The sequence below is a fragment of the Humulus lupulus genome, chromosome 2, assembly GCF_963169125.1.
Source record: "Humulus lupulus chromosome 2, drHumLupu1.1, whole genome shotgun sequence".
NCBI classification, from domain to species: domain Eukaryota; kingdom Viridiplantae; phylum Streptophyta; class Magnoliopsida; order Rosales; family Cannabaceae; genus Humulus; species Humulus lupulus.
The window spans coordinates 171,533,994-171,560,256 of record NC_084794.1 but is presented as its reverse complement, the minus strand read 5'-3'; the positions used below and the strand labels follow the sequence as shown (position 1 = coordinate 171,560,256).

At 35.8% G+C, this 26,263-nt stretch overlaps 1 protein-coding gene across 1 annotated transcript; it reads right to left on the bottom strand.

Moving 5' to 3' along the window:
* Positions 1-1,290: 1,290 nt before the first annotated feature.
* LOC133818715 (isoleucine--tRNA ligase, cytoplasmic) lies at positions 1,291-25,112 on the bottom strand. Its single transcript, XM_062251746.1, has 27 exons — positions 24,496-25,112; positions 23,203-23,268; positions 22,785-22,928; positions 20,715-20,935; positions 20,446-20,611; positions 19,177-19,290; positions 18,883-18,980; positions 18,383-18,461; positions 11,017-11,175; positions 10,618-10,707; positions 10,330-10,463; positions 9,422-9,581; positions 9,207-9,290; positions 8,841-9,053; positions 8,255-8,380; positions 7,345-7,482; positions 6,779-6,882; positions 6,567-6,630; positions 3,902-3,990; positions 3,678-3,819; positions 3,252-3,315; positions 3,108-3,175; positions 2,692-2,814; positions 2,411-2,476; positions 2,003-2,114; positions 1,795-1,886; positions 1,291-1,592 (listed from the first exon to the last, which is right to left on the bottom strand). The coding sequence occupies exons 1-27, from the start codon at positions 25,027-25,029 to the stop codon at positions 1,482-1,484; spliced, it is 3,561 nt and encodes a 1,186-aa protein (XP_062107730.1). The 5' UTR covers positions 25,030-25,112; the 3' UTR covers positions 1,291-1,481.
* Between the last annotated feature and the right edge of the window lie 1,151 nt (positions 25,113-26,263).

Sequence of the window (26,263 nt, the reverse complement as noted above, 5' to 3'; positions counted from 1 at the left end):
TTGTAGTGATAGTAACCAGTTACTACTGTTGTCTGTGTTTTCACCAAAGGACATGTGGCATTCATTAGAGGAGTAATTAAGCTCCTCGAGCGCTAGTGAGATTTCGTGTGGTCTGGCCAGACGCGTATGTCTCCAAGTGAGGCCACGTCCCAAGGTCTATCCTCAAGGCACGGATGTCTCCAAGCGAGGCCACGTCCTGTGACCCGTCTCCAAGGTGTGGATATCTCCAAGTGAGACCACGTCCCGAGGTCTGTCCTCGAGGCGCGGATGTCTCAAAGCGAGGCCATGTCCCGTGACCCATCTCCAAGTAAGGTCACACCTCGAGGACCATTTAGATGGACCTCGCTCTCTTCATTCGCCAATCCCCCAGCTCTACAGGTGTCATTCGCCGCTGCTATGGCCGACCAGAAGATCGTCTGACAACTTTTGGTGAGCCTCGAGTAGTGGTGTTAAGATCGTACACTCGACAATCGACATTTCCCACAACGCCGCCTGACATGGGCGAACGTGCGCTATATCCTGACTCAGTCAGATGCATGTTCCCCATAAGGTTGGTAGGCAACTTTCTTCAAATGGACCATGTGCAATCTGCTTGGGCCCGTGGTCTTTATTAGTGCATCCTCATGTAATTAATTAGCAATTTACTCCCCAAATAATGGGGAATGTTGTATTAATTATGCATTAAAAGCATTAATGACTCAGACCTCTATAAATAGGCCTAGAATATCGTATTGTAAAGGTTCAGAAATTTGTCTAGTTAAGCATTGTAAACTCAAAGTAATATATACACTGCTTAAGACTCTATTAAAGCTTGCTAAAACAAGCTTCAAACCCACTAATACCAAAACCTCGTGGACCAGTACTCTTTTATAGCATAAACCACGTAAAACATCTGTATTGTTTTCTTCTAGCTTCTATCAAGTTCTTAGATTTGGTAGAATACCGAAAAAGTCAGTCAACAACTACTATCAATTTTTTTAATTTACTAGTGATATTAAATTAATTTTAAAAAAACTAATTTGATAATAGGTTAGTTACTAGTGTCAAATTAGCCATTTTAAAAAATTAATGTAGTAGCCAGTTAACATAAAAAGTGTTTATGGGAAAAGAATCCATAAAAATGTAAAAAACAAAAAAAAAATTGAAAAAACCATAAAAAAATACAAAATTGAAAACCCCATATTTATCAAACTTGTAGAGTAAAAAAAATAGAATATTTCATGCAATTTCCACAAACTAAAACTTCAAGTCATTAAATAACGGCGAGAAACATTTTATGAGAGGCATTAATGAAACAAATTCCAAAATTTCTTTATGCTTCAATCTATAATAACATAATTAGAAAGGAGAAAATATTTTCCCAATTTTATAATAATTGCTGTCCCCTGTCTATACAAAGTATGAGATTTAAATGGTGATAGAAAAAAAACCCACCCTTACCCTGTAAAGGAAAAAAAACAATAATGAAAATGAGCAACGAATCAATTTTTCCCAGATTTTGGGGTAGAGTAGACGTCCCCAACAGTCAAAAATACATGTTCCCCCAACAAGACATCCACCACAGGAACGTTCTCAACACACCCAACCGTTATCTGCATAAGAAGGTCCCAAACACTAAGACACGAGAGGAAAAACAAAAACACTACAAATTACCAACAGGCACAAGCATTTTTTTTTTTTTTTTGAGCAAACAGACACAAGCACGTTACTGCTACTGAAAAGTGAACTGAAAAAATAAACCAAAAACAAATAGGCAAAGCATAGTTCTTTCAAGAACCAAAAAACTAAACTAACCTTGCCATTTCCGCACTGAAACTCAGACTTTAAATTCGAATGATCCCTTGACAACAAATAAGCCTTGAGCCCGTCTGCGAATTTTGTGTTTCCTGAAACAGTTGTGGAAAAACAATTTCAGAAGAAAACTCAACAGGAAGTAGAATACGAGCATGGTTCTATTATATGGTGGGACACAAATGAGCAGAGATAAAGGGTGTGAACTAACCCGAAAATAATTGGAGAATAGCATTCGAGTTGAAGGCTAGTGCAGGTCGTGACAAACTAATTGCAAATGACATACCAGAAATCCCGTGGAAACATTCCTCACCAATAATCACCTATATTTTATCCATAAATATTTATCAAGGAAATCCACGAGTGATTAACATTGGTAACATGCATGCAAAATTTATAATCTAAGAACTAAAGTTCCTATATGTATTTTTTCGTATTTTAGAATCACTGGTAGCAGCCTCCATTATACTCCCCAAAAAATGCATGTCTCACAAATTGGCTTGAAAATGTAAGTTTAACAGTCATCTCTATCACTAGAGTCTTCTTTAATTAAAAAAAACTCCAGCAAAAAATTGAGTTTTGCAGAACAAATTTAAGCATCTTCTTGACTGCAACTTACAGCATAAGGTGGCATCAAATTAGAGAGAAGCAAAGGAGAACCAATTGCATCCCTTATGTAAAGTCCCTGCATGTAAAAAACACATCAGTTAAAGAATTACAAAGGTAATACATTCAAAAGTTAAGTTATAATCGTGTAAATAATATATTTACATGTACAAATGACATTGAAAAGAACATCTGATCAGACAGGAGATGTTACAAGAGCAAAAAAAAAAAAAAAGAGGAGGCAGAACAAGCAGAAATGAAGGCATAACCACGTATAAAAAATAAATAAATTACCTGTGAGTGCAAAACTCGTTCAGAGATTGATTTATCTTGATCCAACGATTCAAAGTAGACCTCCACAATGTCAGTAGGTTCAAGTGCAACTTTTTTCCGTAACTTCTGAATTCTATTAACAATCTAGATTGAACAAAAGAACAAAGGAAAAGCATCAACCAATCAGAAAATGTGCATTATAATTGTATGCAAGAATTCAGTTAACTTAGTCACCTACGAATCAAGTAGACAAAGAAACCACCTCACAAACAAATTCCTCAAAGAAAAAAAACTCTAAGTACAAACAGTAAATATATATATATATACACTCAAATACATAAATAAAGAACTAAACAAGGATTGCATAGAAAGAGACATAAACTCTAGATGATTATAATGGACATGCAAGTCACAAATAATAGGAAAGCTTCAATTACCTCACGAGCAACACCAGCCTCAAACAATGATTGATCTGGGCATAAATCCAAAATTACCAATACATCACCTGAAACAAGGAACATAAAACCATTAGGCACAAATACAGGTAGAGAACATTCGATAACAAGTAGCCAAACCCATACCATCTCCTGCTGCATCAACCTCTTTTTCTGTTTTACCATCGGGACGTCTGAAATCTCTTACAACCTACAAAATAAACATCATTTAGTCCTCTTTCATGAACCTTCATGAATGCATGGACACCTATTTTGGATAAAATTGTTTTCCAGCTTTGTGATGAAATGACAATCACCACTTTTACTTAAATTCAAATCTATTTTCCTCAACAAAGTTCACCAAAATATTTTTCAAGTATTGTCATCTTTTAACAAGATTTATCACATGATGGGTGTTTGCACCATTTCCCAATTTAAATGTATGAAAAAAAAAATACTTAAATTTACTTTAGAAGTGCAACAGTGCAAAAAGCTAGCAAGACAAGCCAAATATCCATAAGTGATAACAAAACTTGGAGAGACCAAATGTTTATTAGCAACAGAAATGAGGACCTTAATATCCGAAAGTTTCAGAGAGTGCCCAGCAATAGTAACTTCTCCATCCTTCTCAAAAGCTAAAATATTCTCCTGTGACATTGCTTTGACTTCCTTGGCAACAACTCCCATGGATTTTCCAAGCCGCTTTCCTAAAACACTAGGAACAAACAACCAGGTACAATTTAACATAAGCATAGCAAATGAACATACAGCCTTACTTGAAGAAATAGCTTACTTACCTAAAATCAGGCTCCGCTCGCAAGGAAGAATACTTCAAAGTGTCATTACATGGGACTAGGGAACGCACATTGAGTTCTTCTAGCACATACTGAAACACAAACACAAGTAAAGCCATTATTGAAACAATGATGTGCCTAAACTTTTTTGTTTTAAAAAAAATGTTTTGTTGAATCAGAAACCAATAACTTTGGAGGATACAAAACTCATGGGAATTTAACAATTCTCCCCCTTGAAACTGCCATGTTCTAAAATTTCACAGTTTTGGGAGAGAAACTTCCACTAAAGCAAAAGCAAATAAAAAAAAAACAAGGAACACCGCATTCTGCCCATCTATTAAGATCATAATGTTAAGAAAAACTTTTGCTTGGATTAAAGGAGTCTGTTGGCACAAATATATATATATATATATATATATATAGTAAGTAAAAGCAACGTGCAATGCATGTTTATTTAGTTTTATTTAGAAAAAGTACTAATTTATTTTTATTATATTTTTTAATTGTTATATAAATTTTAAATATCAAATATTATAAAAGAATGACATAAACATATTAAAAAAATTAAACCAAAACATTATCTATATCTATAATTTAAAAAAAATAAAAAACCGTTAAACCAAGAATCTGTTAGATACATATTTTCTATATACTAGGTAAAAACAACGTGCAATGTACGTTTGCTTAATTTTAAAGTTGTAAACATGCCTATCCAAACATGTATTTTTTTAATTCTCATATAAATTTTAAATAAATAAATAATATCATAAAAATAAATAAAATATGTTTAATATAATGTATGACATAAATGTATTAAAGAAATCAGGGTAAAACATTTTCTATAATTTTAATAAAAATCGGTTACTTTTTTTTTTAAGTTATAATAGAATGAATTACAGTTTTATAGTATATATAAATATTTATATCAATAAACTCTATACAAGAGTCATAGTAAAGGGTAGTATTACATTCATCAACTATTTTTAGTTTTCAATGAAGAAGAATAACTTCAATCACTACATAAAAAATAAACTATCACACAAATTTATAAGATAAAAAAAATTAATATATAGCTTTATTATTTTTAAATAAATATAATTTAATTATTTATATTATCATAAAATATCTTAATAATATCATATTTTAATTAATTTATTTATTTATTTTTGTATAAGTTTAAGTTTGTTCTACTTTTTGAATTTGACAATGACAACAAAAAATTATATATTATATGTTTAATATAATATTAATAGTATACATGGATTTTAAATTTAAGTTTGTTGCTAGTTTTTTTTTTTTTTAAAAGAAGTTTGTTGCTAGTTGATAATAAATTATATTATATTATATGTTTAATATGATATTCTAATACGTGAAGTTTCAGTTTAATTAATTTTATTTAAGTTATAAAACTTATGGCTTTATTATTTTTAAATAATTATCATTGTAAAATATCTCAAAAATATCTTATTTTAATTTATTTAAGTTTAAATCATAACTACAATCTACAGTTAAATATAAGAATATTCTGTTATATATAGAATATTCCGTTAAAGTTAACGGAAGAAAAATAAAAACCTTTAAAACCAAGAATTTTCGTTATCTACACACATTTTATATAGAAGAGATAAAGATATGGTGCATCCTAAGTTTCTAATATTCTTTTAAAAAAAACCTATGAATTTCAATATAATAAAATATTAAAATAATTCTAAATTAAAACTATAAATTTAAAAAGTTTATTTGATATAAAAAAATTTAAGTCAACAAAAATTTATATATAAATATATATTATTTAAATTAATAGCTAGAGCAATTAAAATAAATAATTTCTCATTAAAAAAATAAACAGCAAAATAAAAAAAATATGTTTATTTATGTCTTTTTTCACCTTACATTTGCGTTGGATAAACAAAATAAGTTAAATATGACAAAATAAATAATTGATAAGAGAAAAATTAAGCTCAAATATTTTTTAGTTATGGTTTTGAAAATATAATTGATAACTTAAATACTTTAATATGAAATTTTAAAATATGTGATGATACATTATTATGACTCATCCATTACTTTTATTTTATTTTTCAATATATTTATCTTCTTTATATGACTTTATTACTTTTTATTTATTTTTTACCTTATTTATGACTTTAAAACTAATAGTATTAAAAAACAATAAAAAAGTGTTAAATCTAATGTAAAACAACAATTAAACTCACATTTATAATAAATTAATATAAAGATATATAAAGCTTGACCTGCCTTGAAGAAAGAGAAGAAAAGATAAGAATGACGAATTGTGACAAGTGAGAAGAAACAAGGAAAAGACAAATTATGGAAAGAGAAGAAAGAAATATATTAAAAAGAAAAAAATCAGCCTTATGCTGAGATATAGAAAGATATATATAAAGCTTGACGGGCCATAAATTAAAAGAGCATAGAGACAAGGATTCCAATCAAGCAAAAAGCACATAAAAGACAAACAAAGAACACAGCATTCTTCCAACCTATTAAATACATAAAAAGAATAGGCATGCTTGTCAAGTTAAAGACTTTTGCTTAAATTATAGAGCTATATTCACAGTACAACAAATAAATTGTTTTGTAAATTCCAACAAGCGCGCGCACACACACATGCAATATATAATTATGTAAACCATTATTCACCTACCTCTTGTAGCTTTCCAGCAATATCATCAAGAAAGTCTGCATCGGGATGAACTATTACCATCTCCCTAGAAATTTTCAGTAAATACATTTGTTTTTGTATGAGATCAGAATAAATATTAAAGAAAAAAGATTACATAAAAGGAGAAGAATGTAAGGCATACAAAGAGTTGAAACATATATATAAATAAATGGAACAAGGCAACAAAGCTTCACCTCAGTGGTGTTTTAAGGGGTTTGTTGTGACGTTCACGAATGTTACGGGCCAGATCAATAATAGTCGTCATCCTTGCCACACTTTGTTCAATCCGTTCATCCCTCTACAATGACATTAAAATTTTACAAACAATATCAAAAATGGAAGAGAATAAAGGTAAGTAATTTAGAAGCCACCAAAAGTTTGTTAACACATCAACTATAATAAATACCAAATATTGAGCTGTCTAGTATCTAAACGTTGTCATTGATTTAGAATATAAACTTAGTATATGCCCCAACATTTGGGAATAATTGCTACAAAAGAATACAGAAAGGATTTTCAATATTATAAACAGGTCAATATAATCAAGTTGACAACAATGAATGGTCATAATCAGTATCTTTTTATTTTATTTTTTATATGCGTAAAAAGTTCAATCCATAGAGAAAACTAATATCGACCAACATTAAGAAAACAAAGCAGTTCGAAGAGTCAAAGACAAACAAAATTAATAAAGATTACAAAATACGTATTAACGCTTGTATGAAATATTTTTGCATTAATAATATAACTCTATAAATACCTTTCCTTCTGCCTGAGGAAAACTACAATAATGAATGCTTTCCTCTGATTCGTTAGAAACCTTTTGCATGTTTTGATAAAGAACCTCAGTGAAGAATGGTGTAAATGGAGCCATCACTTTACATGACACTAAAAGGACCTGAAAGCATTAAAAAAAACATACAAAAAGTTGTAATCTAAAATTCCTTACAAAGATGCTACTTCAATTAGTGATGAATTACAAAAACTAGTAGCAAAAGTGAACAGGCAACAGCTATAAAGTTTTGGTCTTTTATTTTCCTGCCTTTTAATATAAAAAAATCCCCCAATCACTCTTTGGGAACTTAAACTTTGAAACTAGGTCTCAATTGAACCCTACAACCTTTAAGAGGCAGGAAACTCATAAAGTTGTTAGGTAGGTTACTAAAAGGGATCAAACACCAACAAAAAGGAGCCATCCACAAACTTAAACATTTGATATACTCTCTTATAGTAACTATAGCTTTTTGTTCCCAAGTCATCTAGGCATTGCAGAAACATAAAGTAACTTATTATTAGAGCAGAAAATCATTACCATTATAACAATGGTATAGTGTGTGAGATATGAAAGAGCAAGCATGAACACTGTATCTAGAAAAAGTAACACCTCAAACAAATCCAAAACATGATGCATGCAGAGAATAAAATATTGGAAGGAGAGGTGCAACAACAAAACCCAAATGTAGACAGTAGCAAAATAGTGCAAAAATTATGACCCAGCATATAACATCGTGATCAAAGTAATTCAAAAAGTTTTCTATGATAATTATAATAACAGCACAGAAATAATGATAAACATCTGTTTTTCCAATTCTTTATTCAGTATTTTAAAAACCACACATCAGTAAGGTTTTTACTAAATTTCTCAGCAGTGGAAGTTTCCGATGTCATACATTATAAAGAGTAGAGAGTGCAGTCCTGCAATCTTCTTCTCCAGTACGGCCTTTCAGTCTCTTGCGATTGAACCTCACATATATATTTGTAAGGTTGTCAAGAAACTTCAAAAGATATGGAACCACCTGTAAAGGTACTAGTCACTTGTCAGGCTAATTAAATCTATTTTATAGAAAGTTCGGTCAAACAAGATAATTAATAATTAACTTTCAATATCAACTAATATTGGAAACTTGGAAAATGGTAGGGACATGTAATGGTCTCAGCAAAAATATGACCTAAATTATAAACAAAATACTTTGCTGCTTCTGTATTTTCTCAGCAAAATATATCAAAATCAGTGTAGCAACAGCAACCATCTGGTAATACAAGCCTCTAAAAGGAGGAATCAAAATTCCTCCTCAGGATACACATGAAAATGGATTCACAGTGAGAATTTAACAATTTTGGGACAGCCATTAGCGTCCTCTGTTTTCTTTAAAGTGCTTGACATTTGAAATATCAAGTGAACAAATTGTTGCTAACTTGAAAAAAAAACTACTATTAAAAAGGGAATAGTGTCCATTCAGATAATAGAGAACTAACCGTGTAAAGTCGATAGGCATCCATCTCTTGTCGAACAAAATGTACCAGACTCTGAGTAGCCGAGTTGATCCATTGGTCAAGAACATTAGATGATTTTTCAAGTGTAGCCTGATCAACGGGAACAAATAATGTAGACCCCTCGACCTCAAGTCTTTTGGCATTTTGAACAAGGAACCTATAGGCATTGTACCAAGGAAGGAACACATCCTTAACCTGGAAAGAGAAAAACCAGACATGAGAACAAGAAAGTACTTGTGAATTAACTAAACTTAAAGACGGATGGCTCCAACAATTTGAAACATAATAAAAATCAGACACAAGCCAAGGGAAACATCTAGATGGAAAATGGATAGAGAAAACACTCACAACGCCATAAACTCCTTCCTTCTTGAAACGCAATGGCTCTGCACGTACAACTGGCGAGTTTATAAGGTATAAACGTAATGCATCCTGCACGTGAACGAACAGGATAAAGACCATTTTGTCAGAAAGAAAAAGAAAAATAATAAGCCATTCAGAATTATAATAATATATATATATAAGAAATTAAACTTGCAATTAATATACTTAAATGGACTTACAGCCCCATAATCATCGATAACTTCTACTGGGGATGGATAGTTCTTTAAACTTTTGCTCATCTTTTTTCCATCCTCAGCCAAAACTAGACCATTGCAAATGAGATTCCTAAAAGCAGGCTTTCCAAATAATGCAGTAGACAACACCATGAGAGTGTAGAACCTGTAAAGTAAAGTAGAAAAATTGAACATGCACAATCTTTTAACAAATAAGAAAAGTACTGCATATTATTTCCATCATCAGAAAAAAACAAGGAGATTATCTTGACATCCATGAACAAAAAATAAACAGTGACACGGCGCCCTGGGGTGAGGCAATAAAATGACAGAAATTAATATATTTTCCATATTTATTGTTGAAGGTATTTTTTATTTTTGATAAAGAGACAGAGGTCTTTGTCTTAGACTGACCTTCCCTCAAATGTATTGAGGGCCCTCACTTAACACAAACCAACCAAAACATGAAAAAAAAAAACAAACAAAACACCCAACTGCCCACAACAAAACCCCACAACACTAAAGCCATAAATTACCCCAATCCCTACAAAGATCCAAATAAGAAACCCCCTCAAAACCTTTTGATCTATACACCAAGTTGCAACCCAAAACTTGATCCTATCCCAAATAGTATCAACTGAGCTAAAGACATCTTCGAAAATTCTACTATTCCTTTCAAGCCAGATAGCCCAAAAAGTCACCAACAAGGTGCTTTGCCACATAGGGAGGCATTATAATATTGACACAAGCCAGGGGGTATCCCTGGAGTTCTGCAAATAATAATAATAATAATAATAATACAAAAAAAAACACATAAATTCCAGAACTTTGATTGAGGAAGGATCAACAACAAAAGAACTCTTTAAAACAGGAAAGAAAGCACTAAAATATCTAAACAAAACAAGAAAACCAACCATCCACGAGTCTGATCTAAGCCTTCAGCTACAAAATGACCCGGAAAATTTTTCTCAAAGAGTTCGACATTCTCGAATGGATAGTGGATATAAGCATAAGGCATGGACCCACTCTCGAACCAACAATCAAATACCTGAAAAGAAAAAGAAAAAAAGCAGACAAACATTTAACAACCATATGATGTGGAATTCTGTACTATGACAAATGTGAGAGATTTGCAACACTCACAAAACCAGATTCAGCAATCTTATAACTAGAACCTCAAAACAATAATTCAGCAATCTTACATCATCTATGCGCCGAAGAACACCAAATTTAGGACCACGTTTGGATGGAATTGTAATATGATCAATCTTGTGTCGGTGCAGGTCAGTTACCTGAAAAAATAAAAAAGACAAGAACGTAGCAAAGATTCAATTCGAAAATCTACCAACAGAAAAGAAAGACAACAAATTTCCAGAAAAATGTCGATGCAAAGTAACATATAATGAAAACTTACTCCACCCTAGAAGATATTAAGATGAATGACAAAAGGATAACACTGAAAACACATGCACATGGACATGGAGGTATAAACCATGGATATGAGCATATATTTGTCAAATTTTAACATTTAATAAAGTTGAATTAAAAAAATAAGTAATCATATATATTCATATGTGTGCAAGAGAAAGAGAAGCTCAAACCTTAACACCGGAGAGCTCTTCAAGTGTCTTAATGGAGTCCATCACAATGATTTCCACACCATCATCACTGATCCACACTGGCAAAGGAGTGCCCCAAAATCTACTTCGACTGACAGCCCAGTCTCTAGCATTCTCAAGCCAATTGTGAAAGCGTTTTTCCTGCATGACAAGTTGAACCCGACAAATACCAGCCTTTAAGAAATTTGCCTACTTCAGTATTCTTGAAATTAAAAAACTTGTTGATGAAGCATCATTGTAGACTTCATAAACATGAGAAGTAAAAATATAAGGCACTAGTCAATTAAATTTAGGTAGCAAGAATTGTCAACCCTTCACAAACTTCCTGAGCCACAATGATAAATACTATAACATTTCACCAATCCTTATCAGCACCAAAGAATTCTCCAGTTAAACATTACTTACCTCCCATATTACCAAAATAGTCCATACCACTTTGAAGGAAAAAATTTCCAAAAATAAGAAAATATCAAGGGAGTGACTAGGAAGCAAAGTTCAATTTTATGATCATAAATTACCAAAAAAGCTCGGCAATAAATAGCATGTCCTTATTAAGGTAAGTAAAAGCTATTTTAAAAAACTAATCAAACTATCTCATCATAGTCTGCCCTTTATAAACACAAATTTACTATCGAGTTGGTCGTACTTTTATAAAAATATAACCACATAGACCGTGTAACAAATTTATCTTTAAGAAGCTAAGCATAGCCATGTTTAGTATATTTCCAAACTTAAACAAATAAATATTCACAGCCACAAAACAGCTACACATGAAACACACAGTGCCTATGTAGGGTGTAAACTTCAGTTCACCTCACTGCCCATACCAACAGATTCAGAATGCAATGCCCATCCACAAAATATTAGTGACCTTGCATAAGACCCCACAGATCCTAAGAGGGCATCAATCTATGAAACCTCAAATGTCTCTGTCACTCAACATTGCTAAGCCCAGTGTCAAGCACTGTAGTTTATAATATAGTGACTCCTTGTCATCTCTGATATTACCAGTGTCTTTTCAGACAATGAAGAGTACCACTTAAATCAAGGTGATTGGTGCCTTTGTCAGACCTGGCCAGACCCAGACCACGGACCATTGAAGGAAGCCTCTATAAAACTAATATTTCGATTAGCTCCTTAGGAAGCTCCTTAGGAAGCTCCTTATCTTTATAAAAATACAAGGTGATTGGTGCCTTTGTCAGACCTGGCCAGACCCAGACCACGGACCATTGAAGGAAGCCTCTATAAAACTAATATTTCGATTAGCTCCTTAGGAAGCTCCTTAGGAAGCTCCTTATCTTTATAAAAATACAGAGTAACAGTATAATTTTAGAATTAAATAAATAACACATAAACTAATTTTCTTTCTATCTGTTTCATTTTCCTGTTCTCTATATTCTTCCTTAGTCCTATTTGTTCGTTTCAATTCCCTTGTCTTAAATAACTTAAAAAGTTTGTCCCTTGGTCAACCATTTATCATAACTGCTTCCTCCACCTCAAACCAAATTCTAATATAAAAATTCCAGACTAATAGGACCTATCTACAATCTCTGCAGAATCCAGAAACAGAATAGTAGAAACCAGAAACAGAATAGCAAGCAATAAAACAGTAAACCAATAATGAATAATCTGAAGCTTTGTTGAATGAAAAATATGCTATGAGTCTCATACAAACAGAGAGGAAAATATCCCCATGATGCCTAGAATCATCTTAATTCTTGCATAACTAATTACTAGCTTCCTTTTCCCACTAATAGGCTACTCAGTACCCAATTTTCCCTTCTAACCAACTATCACAAAATGACCCAGTTACCCTTGACCCTTGTGACCCGATCCCCTCCTAGAATAGGTGAACCGGATACTAGGCTTATCAAGCCTAACATTACTCCCGCCCAATTTGTGAACCTTGTCCTCAAGGTTGAAGGCTGGAAACTGACGTCGTATAGCTTCAAATTTCTCCCACGTAGCTTCGAAATCTGGCAGATCCTTCCAGCAGATAAGCACTTCAACACATTGGTCTGGAGAGGCTGGGTTCTGTTGGATATTCAGCACTTCAGCAGGTTCTACAATAAGTTCCAGGTCTGAATTTAAAGTGGATGGGAGCGTGGTGGAAGAATGAGCAGTCCCGACAGCAGCGCGGAGTTGCGAAACATGAAAAACCGGATGGATGGCTGACAAAGGGGGTAAGTCTAGGCGGTAAGCGACTTTTCCAATGCGTTTCAGAACTGCGAAAGGGCCATAATATCTTGCTGCCAGCTTCTCATTCTTTCTGGTAGCCAATGATTTCTGTCGGTAGGGCCGCAATTTCACAAATACCTTGTCTCCCACAGCAAACTCCACCAGTCGTCGCGACCCGTCAGCTCCTTCTTTCATTTTCTGTTGTGCTCGCAGCAGGTGCATTTTCAAGTCATCCAAGAATGCATCGCGCTCTTCAAGTAGCTGGTCAACAGCCATCACATGAGTGGTACCTGCTGCGTAACGAATCAACGGTGGGGGGTCACGCCCGTATAAGACCTTGAATGGAGTGCAACCCAAGGATGAGTGAAAAGTGGTGTTGTACCAATACTCAGCCCACGCTAACCATTTAGCCCAAGCCTTTGGACGGTTCGAAGCGAAACAACGAAGATAGGTCTCCAGGCACCTATTCACAACCTCGGATTGGCCATCCGTTTGGGGGTGATAAGAAGTACTATGGCGAAGTTCCGTCCCTTGTAGTTTAAACAATTCTGACCAAAAATGGCTGAGAAAAATTCTGTCACGATCAGACACAATAGACAGCGGGATTCCATGCAACTTGACTACATGTGTAACAAACGCTTCAGCCACCATTTTAGCATTAAAGGGGTGCCGAAGGCCTATAAAGTGGCTGTATTTACTCAGCCTATCCACCACCACGAGTATAGTGTCTACACCTTCCGTCTTAGGCAGTCCTTCTATAAAATCCATAGTCAACTCCTCCCAAACTTGTGCTGGCAGCGATAAAGGCTGCAATAAACCCCCTGGTGACATGGCTAAATATTTGTTTCGCTGGCAAATCTCACAAGAACGCACAAACTCCAAGATCCTAGCCTTCATTCCTACCCAATAGACATCTCCTTTCAGCCGTTGGTAAGTTCGCAGCTCCCCCGAATGGCCCCCTATGGGCGAACCGTGATACTCACGCAACAAATGGGGTAACAAAGCTGAAGTGCTGGACAAAACTAAGCGGCCCTTGTACAGTACTCGTTGCTGGAATATTGAAAACCCAGCAATAACTTTTCCTTGCTCCAAATCTGCCTTAACCCGAGACAAAAAAGGGTCCGCTGCCACCTCACGATCAACTAGCTCCCAATCCATCCATGTAGTAGATCTCAGTAAAGAACATTCCACATGACTGACCCGAGACAAAGCATCAGCCGCCCTATTTGTTTCCCCTGAGCGATACTGAATCTCAAAATCAAATCCCAACAATTTGACTAACCACTTCTGATGTTCAGGAGTAACCAGCCTCTGTTCTAACAGAAATTTGGGACTTTTCTGATCTGTGCGCACAATAAACCGTCGTCCTAGGAGGTAAGGTCGCCATTTGAGTACCGCTAGTACAATAGCCATAAGTTCTTTTTCATATATGTATTTCAGCCTCGCTTTGGGCTTCAATACCTGACTGAAATACGCTAGTGGCCGTCCCTCCTGCATCAAAACAGCCCCTACGCCAAACCCCGAAGCATCAGTTTCAACCATAAACGGCTTGGTAAAATCTGGAAGTGTTAAGACAGGTACTGTGGTCAGCGTTTTCTTCAGTTCTTCAAATGCAGCAGAAGCTTCTTCGGTCCAGCCATATTAGTCTTTTTTAAGTTGGTCAGTAAGAGGTCTAGCAATGGCCCCACAGTTCTTGACAAACTTCCTATAATACCCTGTGAGTCCAAGGAATCCCCGCAGCTCTTTAATTGTTTTGGGCAGCGGCCAATCCAGCATAGCTTGGATCTTAGAAGGGTCCACCGCCACCCCCTCGCCTGAAATAATGTGACCCAAATATTCAACTTGTCGCTGCCCAAAACAGCACTTCTTGAAGTTAGCAAAAAACTGGTGGTGAGACAATGTTTGCAACACGATTTCAAGATCTTTGACATGAGTTTCCTCATCCGGGCTATAGACGAGGATGTCATCGAAAAAGACCAATACTCTTTTTCGAAGATGCAGCTGGAAAATGTCGTTCATCTGAGATTGAAAGGAGGCGGGGGCGTTGGTCAGTCCAAATGGCATCACTACAAACTCATAGTGGCCTTCATGAGTCCTAAAGGCCGTTTTATGGATATCTTCCGGCTGCATCCAAATTTGATGGTACCCCGAGCGCAAGTCTAACTTCGAAAATACACGAGCCCCATGCAACTCGTCTATCAACTCATCAATAACTGGAATGGGGAATTTATCGGGTACCGTGGCTCTATTAAGGGCCCTATAATCCACACAAAACCTCCATCCGCCATCCTTCTTTTTAACCAAAAGAATAGGGCTCGAGTAGGGACTGTTACTTGGCTGGATCACCCCTGATTTCAGCATCTCTTGAACAATTTTCTCAACCTCATCCTTGATGCCATGTGGGTACCGATAGGGGCGAATACTCACTGGAGTGGTGCCGGGCTGAAGGACAATGGCGTGATCATGTCGTCTCGGTGGCGGTAGCGAAGTTGGTGTGTCAAAAACATGTGTGTACCGCTGTAAAAGTTGCTGTATCTCATCCGAATATGCTGCCAAGCCCGGAATAACGAAGCGCAACCCAACTCGACCCAAACGCCTTGCCGCTCATTTTGGAGCAGCCGTACGATCTGTTTCAACGAAATGCAAGTCTTGTGAAGCAGAGGGTCTCCATGTAAAACCACGGACTGACCCTGGATTCGAAGTTTCATCGTATGGTTCCTCCAATGGTGAGTGGTTTCCCCTAAAGTTTGCAGCCACTGGACGCCCAAGATAACATCAGTACTGCCTACTTGCAACGGCAGGAAATCTTCGATTATTTCCAGTCCTTGCAAACGTAACGGCACCGAGCGACATATGCCTTCCCCCTTCACCGCTTGACCACTGCCCAGTTGCACCCCATAAGCATCAGTCGTGGATAATGGCAATGCCAATTTCTGGGCTAATTCCGTGGTGATGAAATTGTGTGTCGCCCCGCTATCCACCAAAACCACCACTTCGTGGCCCAAGATAGAACCCAAAATCTTCATAGTTTTGGGGGACGTCAACCCGACCACTACATTGAGAGAAACTTCCACCATGTGCGCCTCAGCCGCCTCTGTAGCTGCTGCAATGCCCAGAACCTCCCCAATCGGATCAGTGGCCGGTTCATCCACGGCCTCATCTTGAATAATCACCACCTGAACCTCCGCCTGCGAGCACTCGTGCCCTCTAGTCCAACGCCCGTCACATTTAAAGCAAACTCCCCTGCGTTTCTTCTCCTGGAGTTCGGTTTCAGACAGGCGGCGGTACGCCGTGGACGACGCCGGAGCCGCCGCTGGTTTAGGGCTAGTAATAGTCGGGCTAGAAAAGGAGGAAGATGACGGAGAAATGACAAAAGTGCCCTTACTGTGTTCAGGTAGAGAGAGGCTGGTCAATGGTGGTCGTGGATGTGCCCTAATGGGCCCACTAGGCCCAGTCCGAAAGCTTTTAGTGAAAGCTTGATTGGCTTCAATTTGCTCAGCCAATTCCATCATGTGTAACAGCCCATTGGGCTCCAAAATTCTCAAAGGGGCCTGGATCTCTACTTTAAGGCCCTTCAAAAAAGCAGCCTGCAATGCAACCTCCCCCATTGTCTCTACCGAAGCAGCAAGAGCTTCAAATCTTCTACGATATTCTTGAACCGAAGTGACCTGTTGGAGGACAAAGAACCGATCATAAACCGACCCCTCATGGGTGGGACGAAATCGCCGGAGGAGTAGAAGTTTCAACTCCTCCCACGTGGGGATGAGTCTCCGCTGATTTTCCCAACGAAACCAAGACAGAGCCGCTCCTTCGAGGCACAAGACCGCCGCTTCCAGTTGCTCTGCCAGGGACAATCGCTGTAAATTAAAGTAGCGCTCCGCACGATAAGTCCAATCATCTGGGTCATCTCCCGTATAAACTGGCAATTCAATCTTCCGAGCCCGAAATTCAGATCGTCTATCCCCACCATCCACCACACGGCCGGAGGAAACACCCCCGCCAGTCGCCACAGACCCCTCGCCGGGAAGACGACGCCCCGAACTAGGAATACCTTGAGACCCTTCGCGAAGAGAAGCAAGCTCATCTGCCACCCTGCCTTGGGCAGTAACCAAACGATCCAACACGTCCTTCAGAGAGCCCAACTCCAAGGCATGATCCTTAAGCAGCAATCCATGATCGTTGAGTTGGTTTTGGACACTGGATAAGGCCGATTCAACACCCACAACACGAGTCTCCATTCTTGTCGATACCGGCATACACCGAACGTCGGTCCTGGCTGCTGATACCAATTAATAGGACCTATCTACAATCTCTGCAGAATCCAGAAACAGAATAGTAGAAACCAGAAACAGAATAGCAAGCAATAAAACAGTAAACCAATAATGAATAATCTGAAGCTTTGTTGAATGAAAAATATGCTATGAGTCTCATACAAACATAGAGGAAAATATCCCCATGATGCCTAGAATCATCTTAATTCTTGCATAACTAATTACTAGCTTCCTTTTCCCACTAATAGGCTACTCAGTACCCAACTTGCCCTTCTAACCAACTATCACAAAATGACCCAGTTACCCTTGACCCTTGTGACCCGACCCCCTCCTAGTATAGGTGAACCGGATACTAGGCTTATCAAGCCTAACACAGACCTGCCTGTCACCCTCACCGAATTTTTCTTTGTACACTTTAAAAGATAATTTTTCAATTTATTATCTTTCTTATGCTCAACATTCAATAAAAAAAAAACCTTAATCAATAGCCCATTTGAATTGATGTTTTGCTTGAGTGTTGCTCTAGCTACTCAAGATACCTAATTGTACTCAATACTTTAAAGTTCCAATGTTGATAAAACAATTCCACCCTCCATTCCAATTTACTCTACCCATTCTTGAGACTATGATTTGGAATAGCATTGGCTCATCATTCTAACACCACTTTAAGCCGCGGTACTAAGCCAAACTTAGTGATGAAGGGATTACAAGTTCAACACAACAAAATTTCAAAATGGACTATTTTTCATGATGAATGAGAAGCAATAAAAGTTAGTCATATTTCGAAGAATTTATCAAAGTCTAGGCATAGTTTACAGCTAATCCCATTTAATTGATGACAAAATAAACTAGGGCAACAGAATATAAGTATCAATAAACCCCTTGATTAAATGTTCTACCTTTACAAAATCAGGAACCCAGTAAGTCTCCTTGTTGTTTTCTAACAATTTCTCTTTCAACAATTCCACCCGAATAAACCTAGAAAGATGCACCAAAACTCAATTAGGCGGCAAATAATCTATAAGTAGGGGCAGAAAATATTTCTTACAAAAACACCATTGAAAAAAAAAATACAAGGTTAACACTGTGAATCAAGTCCAGTAGATAAAGCTTTAAACTTCAATAACCCAAATATACTTATATATAAAACTTGCTTGAAGCCTAAATAACTTGTATACTTGTGTATAAAACTAGCTTGAAGCCTAAATGACCTAAATATACACCAGAATGTATTCATCAAAATGATGAATATCCATGTCATTAATCATCAAACTTTGACAAACTAACTGGAGGCCCAGTCATGTTCCTAAATAATCTCATCTTTTCTTTCTTCTATATTAAAAAGTATATCTGTCCCTATAAGCTAAATTTTGGAAAAAAAAACACTAAATGTACTTACCAGCTTGGAACAGCTCTATAAATTAGAGGAGTTTTAGATCTCCAACAAAATGGATACGAATGCGTGAACGTTCCAGACTTGATGAGCCTTCCTTTAGCCTGAGAGAAAAAATAACAAAGCATTTAGTTTATCAATAATAAAAAATTTAAAAATTAAGATTAAGTAGTGCACCTAAACACCTAACAAATTATTGGGGATGATATTAGCTTTAATACATTCCACCTAGAACATAATTGTGGACATCCTAAAGATACTACCTCTCCAATAATGCTCTCCATATAGTATAAATCATACCTTTACTGCTTCAATTATATCCTTATCTGCATCCTTGACATAGCGCCCACTGAAATCTGTAATTCTTGAAGTAAAGCAGCCGTCATCGTCAACTGCTACAATCAGGCTCTCTCCCTGCAAGCCCAAAAGACATAGACACATTAATAAATGACTACAAATAAATAAATAAAATATAAAAATATTTTATGGCATAAAACTCCCAAAATGACCATAAAATTAATTGCATAAAAATCTACAATTTCTAGATTATTGTAACGTAAAAAAATAATTGCATTCAAAGGCACTAAATGTTTGGAATAAAAAATCAAAAGGAATGTTCTCGAGAGCACAAATACAATAGGCCACATGCCACCCAGTCACATCAATAGAAACTATCTGGAACAGGCCAGCAATCACTCTTAATATAACTACAGAAAGAAGACAATCCAATTAAATGGGACTGTGAGAATTAAGAGGCTACAAAAGGCACTTATGCTAACACTGAAGCATAAAATTGTAAATTCTGACACAAAATTAAGGGCACAAAATTGTAAAATTGTAAATTCTGATCAAAAAAATAAAAAAATAAAAAGGGCACCAATATTGCAGAAAAATAGAAAGAAATGAGTGGCTGTTGCTTTCTTTTTACCCAATTGTGGACAAAATCATTAGATTTGAAAGGCATTACAAAAGAAAAGGACAACATGTCCTAATAAAAAGATCTCTCCAACTCAACATAATCAAAATCAATGTAACATCATTAAACACTTCCAATAATGAAATCCAAAAAAAAATATACATCCAACACTGAATTCTATCACAAAGGACGCGGATCTATTTTTTAACTGCTAACAATCTGCAAAGGATACTAATCTGTTGTTTCATTTCTTGTCGTGACAAATAACCTTGCCAAGCACTAAAATCCACGTAAAACCTAGAAGCTTAGCGGGAATATGAGCCTTCAAAAAGAAATGAACAGGTAGATAAACAGAAGATCACAAAAGTCTGCCAAGTATGTACAAGCCGAAACAAGCACACATAACTACAATTAAAAATAAAAGATATAGAAGCATATATAATTTATATATGTGCACAAATATATACATAGAGAGAGAGGGAGATAGAGAGACAATATACAATAAAGTGAACAGATCTAGAAAACAGATATTGTGGCATTCTGTCAATTTATTAATGCTAAAAAATCAAAAGAAAAATAAGCTCATCTTGTTGCACCAAATTGCATAACATAAGCCTTAAACTTTAGTTGTCTACAAGCATTTGAGAGCTAACCTTAAGGATAACCTCATTTTCCAAGCAAACCCGATAATCATCTTCACCAAATGCAGGAGCACAATGGACTATGCCAGTACCACTGTCATCAGTAACATAATTGTCTGCAACTACTCTAAATGCTACATCAGAGAACTCCATAAAGTAATTGAATAGTGGTTCATACCTGCAGAGCACAGATTACCAATCAATCAAAAACAAAAATTTTAAGAGATATATAGCACTACAAAATGATAGTAGCTCAGTGAAATGAGTGAGAGAATGCTCACTTCATTCCCACCAATGAAGCACCCAGCACTTTCTCCAAAACCTCGTAAGAATCCTCAACATTTTCCTTCTTCCCAGCTGAGGATCCCTTGGCTTTCACACTTGATTTCTTTGAATCATCAACAGATCCATTAATGATATTTGGTTTTGGCTTCTCACTAGGAAGTGAAGACAACCGAGATTCAGCAACTACATATACTTTTCCAGAATTCTTGTTGCGAACCTGATTATTAGTTCACCTCAAATTAGAATCTCAAGCGCGATTTTCAAATGACAATACATTTAACTTGAAAATATAGCAAACAAAACAAGAAAAAATAGCAAGTATCCTATGTAAGAAAGTTAAAAATCTATAAAAATAATACAAGGCAATGTTTTCCTTTTACCGTCATAATCCACTATATATGATACTATGATCATAGTCTTACATACATATATATAATATATAACTGCCTTGGATTGATGAAGAGAACAATACAAGGATGTGGAAAAACCACAAGTATCACAAAAATAGTTATATACAAAACGAAAATAACAACAAATCATCATTACAAAATAATACTCTCCAAGTAAACCAAAGAATGGAAGTTCTTTTAACCCCTTTGCTTTATGCAGCCAATGGGCACCCAAAATCTAATCTTATCCCATAGACTATTAATATTACTAAGCTGTCGTTCAAAAATTCTCTTGCTCCATTTCAATCATAGCTTCCCAAAGAACAGCCGATACAGCAGTGATCCAGAGAGTGTCTTTCCTCGCTTCCTCTGATATGAAACATCAGAATCTCCACAGTTTGAACCAGATACCCCAATGCAAACTGAACTCTATGAGCAATTTATACCACAGTTTTATAGAAAGTTCGAAATGGATAAATTAAATGGATGCTGCTCTCATTATTCTTCTTACACAGCACACACCAGACAGGAGATAGGGGCTAAGAAGGGTCTGTTCTTTTGCAGAACCTCGTGCATGTTCAACTTATTCCACATCAATAACCATGGAAAAATTCTGACTTTAGGTGGAACTGGTGCTTTCCAAATAATATCAGCCCAATTTACAGTCAGCATGTCTCAAAAGAAAAGACTAAGGGGCTGTTTGGTATGGTGTAAATTTTAATGGAAATGGTAATCTTCAATATTCTCATATTTGGTATGAGGTTTTTCTTTTTTCAAGCCCAGAAAAATTATTACTGTGGAAATAAGATTACTCCAAGAAAGAGTAATCTTAAAGCCTTTCAAAAATGTGGATTCTAAACATTCTCATCAATCATAGTACAGTAGGTTCTACATATTATTAATTTTAAATTAATTTTTCAAAATAATGTATAAGATTCATGTATTTAACCAAACAATGTGATTCAATTGACAGGAGTCTAACTTAATATTCTCCTGTACAACCAAACACAATTTACAAGCTTCCAGACAATCATATTCTCCTCTTTAATATTCTAGTTAATTAGATTATTTTGATCCCTTCGTACCAGACGGCCCCTAACTGGAAACTCAAAAAATTACAAGCCTTTCAAGGTAAGAAATATATCAAACATCTAATAACTTAGAAAACCACAACTTGCAAATGGAACAACACCAAAGTGATCAAGTCACATGACTGGTCTCAAGCTTACTTGAACTCTCATTGAACCCTGCAATCATTGGGATCCTCATAAAGAATTGAACCCCAAACCTCATGGAAGCAAACTATGGGCCTAACCACTTGACCTAACTCTCATAGATTGGAGTCTCAAGCTTACTATGAAAGAATTTAATAACAAGCATTAAAAGGTCTATCAAAAATTAATAAACCCGATATCTTACCTATGGTCTAAGATTGATGGAACTATGCCACCTTACTCAGATATTTCACCATGATCTAGTCTAGCCACACATTTAATCATTACAAACATAATAGCAAGGGTTTCAGAAATGGAGAAAATAATCAGCAGTAAAAAGAGAAGAAGAACAGCAGACACCAATACAAAAAGTGGACAAAGCATTATAAGGTACTTTTATGAAACAATTTTTATGCATAAAAATCCACAAAATATTAACACCAATTAACTTAAGCTAACCAACCTTCACATAAACAAAACTCGCATTAACACAAAGAGCAAGATTACTCGGAAGCGTCCACGGGGTTGTTGTCCAAGCAACAAATACTGCTTCTTGTGGATCACCAATAACTGGAAAAGCCACCATTATTTCAGGATCAGGAACATCCTGCATTACAACCAAAAATCAGATATAATCAAAGGTTCTAGAAAGCAAAAATACAAAATTCAGCGAAAATAAACCAGCAGAATTAACAAAAAATGGTGGTCAAGGCACAACATAGACCAGTGCCAAGTTACTTGATATGAGTTCACCAACCAAGATGCAAATTCATTGCCAACCAATAATAGATAATTTCAATGTAAAATTACCAATAAAAATGACCGAGATGAGACTCAGCGTTTGAAATATAAAAGATCGAGAGAAGTTCAAAACCACAAACCTTGTATTCTTGACCAGCCTCAAAATTAGACAGTGGTGTCTTGCAACCAGTGCTGTATGGCATGACCTATACACAAGATAAGACATGGTCAACATAGAAACATCATATAAAAGAAAATAATATCACAGTAAACCATATGTGGAAGAAATGAAAAATTCAAAGCTGAGAGTAATAAAACTCTTCCAGAAAACAATGCTAATAATGAATTCACAAACAGCTCAGAGCCTATTTAAAATGCATTTTTCAACTCTGAGATCTGATTTATATTCCACAAATGCAGTTTCTTTGTCTAGCAACCAGTGTATTGTTTTTTTAAAAAAAGAAAATAAGAATGTTGATAGAAAAAAGAAACAAACACAACCATAAGAGGGATATGTTTTTACATTGAAGTCACTGACAATAAGGAAGAAAGCGTGAACCATATGTTTATTCATTGTATTTTACGTCATCACGCATCAGAGTGGACTGCATAGAAAATTTCTTTACTCAGTAATATGTCATCCTACCTAAATACATTAGTACTTGGAGTAATGATGAGGAACTCTCAAAAATAAGAGAGCAGAATCATAAAAATGCACTCATAGTGACTACCAAACGAACCACATCTCCTCTTAACATACTATCATGATACATTCCTTCCTTCCTTATTACTCCCAATCCCCAAAAATAGCACATGAACACAAACAGAAGTAATAAATAAATAAACAACTATTACTTTGGTTCAGTTCTTTATCAATCATTTAATAGGAAGCAGACACAAAGATAAGTCCATGTAATAAGTAAACGCTCAAATTTGAATCCGTAGTTTCACAGTTGTTTCTGTAAACTATTTACAAAAGAAGATTTAACCCTCGGCTATTTGACTATGCTGAAATTTCCCCTTTTCAATGCAAACCCATAAAAATGTTCGTATAAGCTCAGAGTGCTCACTACCAGAATCTCCCAATCATTGACTTTTCTCAGTAAACCATGCAGCATTGCAACCCTAACTCAACATAACTAACTAAAAAGGATCTAATATATAGTATATTTTATATCACATCTGCAGCAGTATCGAGCGTAGTACGCATATAAATCAAATTTAACTTCGTTAAAATTGTATTTACAAAGCTTATAAGGCATTACTTTAATGAAAAAAAATCCTCCAAATTCACATAACGAACATGATAATTCGACCTCTTCATCTCATTTATTTTCTCTTTTTTTTTTTACAATTTCCTAAGAACTAGATACACTTACCCGCTACCATTAATAAAATTCGTGAAAAGAACCAGAGCATAGAATACAGCTAACCTTAAAACCTTTATATACAAGGTTCTTCTGATAAAGCTGGCTAAAAACCCACCATACAGTCTCCATGAAATTCAAGTCCATTGTCTTGTAACCATTGTTGAAGTCAATCCAACGCCCCGTTCGAGTCACAATCTTCTCCCATTCCTCAACATAGCGCGTAACAATGCTCCTACACTCCTCATTGTACTTACCAATCCCCATTTTGAGCACATCGTCCCTGCGCTTGATCCCAAGTTTCTTGTCGATCTCGTTCTCGACCGGGAGGCCATGGCAGTCCCAGCCGAAGCGACGTGTGACGTGGTGGCCGGTCATGGCTTGGAACCGTGTAACGATATCTTTGATGGTTCCGGCCAAGATGTGACCGTAGTGAGGAAGACCGGTAGCGAATGGTGGACCATCGTAGAAAATGTACTCGGGCATGTTTTGGGTGCGAGACAATTGGGTCTCGAAGGCCTTGATCTCGGACCATAGCTTAAGGATCTTCTCCTCGTACTTTGGGAAAGAGAAGTCCTTGCCCTCGCAGACCTCTTCCATGGCGGGAGAGAGAGAAAGTGAGAGAAGTAACTAGTTTGAGGGTTTTGCAGAACTGAGATACTGAGTGGCGGTCTTCAAAACGAAGGGTATGAACCGATGAGGGTTTATAGTTAATTTTGTAATAAAATAAAAATAACATTTTTTTTTACAAAAAAAAAATAAAAATAACATATACAATTAAAAAATACATACAAACATACATGTGTAAAAACATTTTAGTTGCGTTTTGGTAAAAAAAATTTAGCTCTTTTTGTGTTGACAAAAAAAAAATTAGCTCTTTGTTAATAATTAAAAAAATAGTTTTTGTTCCTAAAAAAAAGTTTTGATATTTTAATTAAAAATCAAAAATAAAATAAAAGGTGGGTTTTTTTTAGTAAGAAAAAAGTTTCATTCAAATCATTTTCGAGGCACACAATATTATTGGCTCTTAACAAGTATTATATTACTATAAATGGTAGGTAAAGAGACAAATTAAGGAAATTTATCCCCAAATCTCAATAAGGGAAAATTCAAAACTACAACAAAGAAGCAAACTAAACCAAATGAAAACATCGAAATACAAAACTAAACATAACAACAACAATAAACTAGTAGATCTAAGAGCAAATCCAAAGTCAAGCAAGAGTATCCAAATATGAAAAGAAATTCATAGCAGCCCAAACTTCTAACAACCAAGCAAACTTTTATTTGACGATAGAGAGAAGGAAGCCACCGATTTGAATCTGGCCCAATAGATCTAAATAAAGCCATATGAAACTCAATCCCACAAACTTCATGACCGCCAACCACGTGACGTGAACTGAAGAGCCAAGAAGCATTAGAAACGCGTCCAGATCTGAAGGTCGAAGAAAGGGGCAAACCAGCCGCCGTAGCCGAGAAGAAAGAGCATCTAGAGCACCACCATGAGATCCATCCAAGCTTGCCGACTCTGATCTGAAACAACCTACAAAGAATAAGCCTCTCTTCGCCAGAGCACGATTGGCGCAAGCACCAACTACAATTTGGTCGAGATAAAATGACAAAAAGAAAGGAGGAAGAAGCTTCTGGGTTTTGAGAGAAAATAAGAGACACCTAGGGTTTTGTAAGAGACGTTATTTTAATGTTGTTCCTATAAAAAGTTTGTTCGGTAAACAAATTTCTATTTTTTTTTCAATTTTTTCATGCTTTAAAAAAATTAAATTTTAGTCTTTCCTTTTTGATCAATTGTGTGCTACTTTCTCACAAACCCACATTA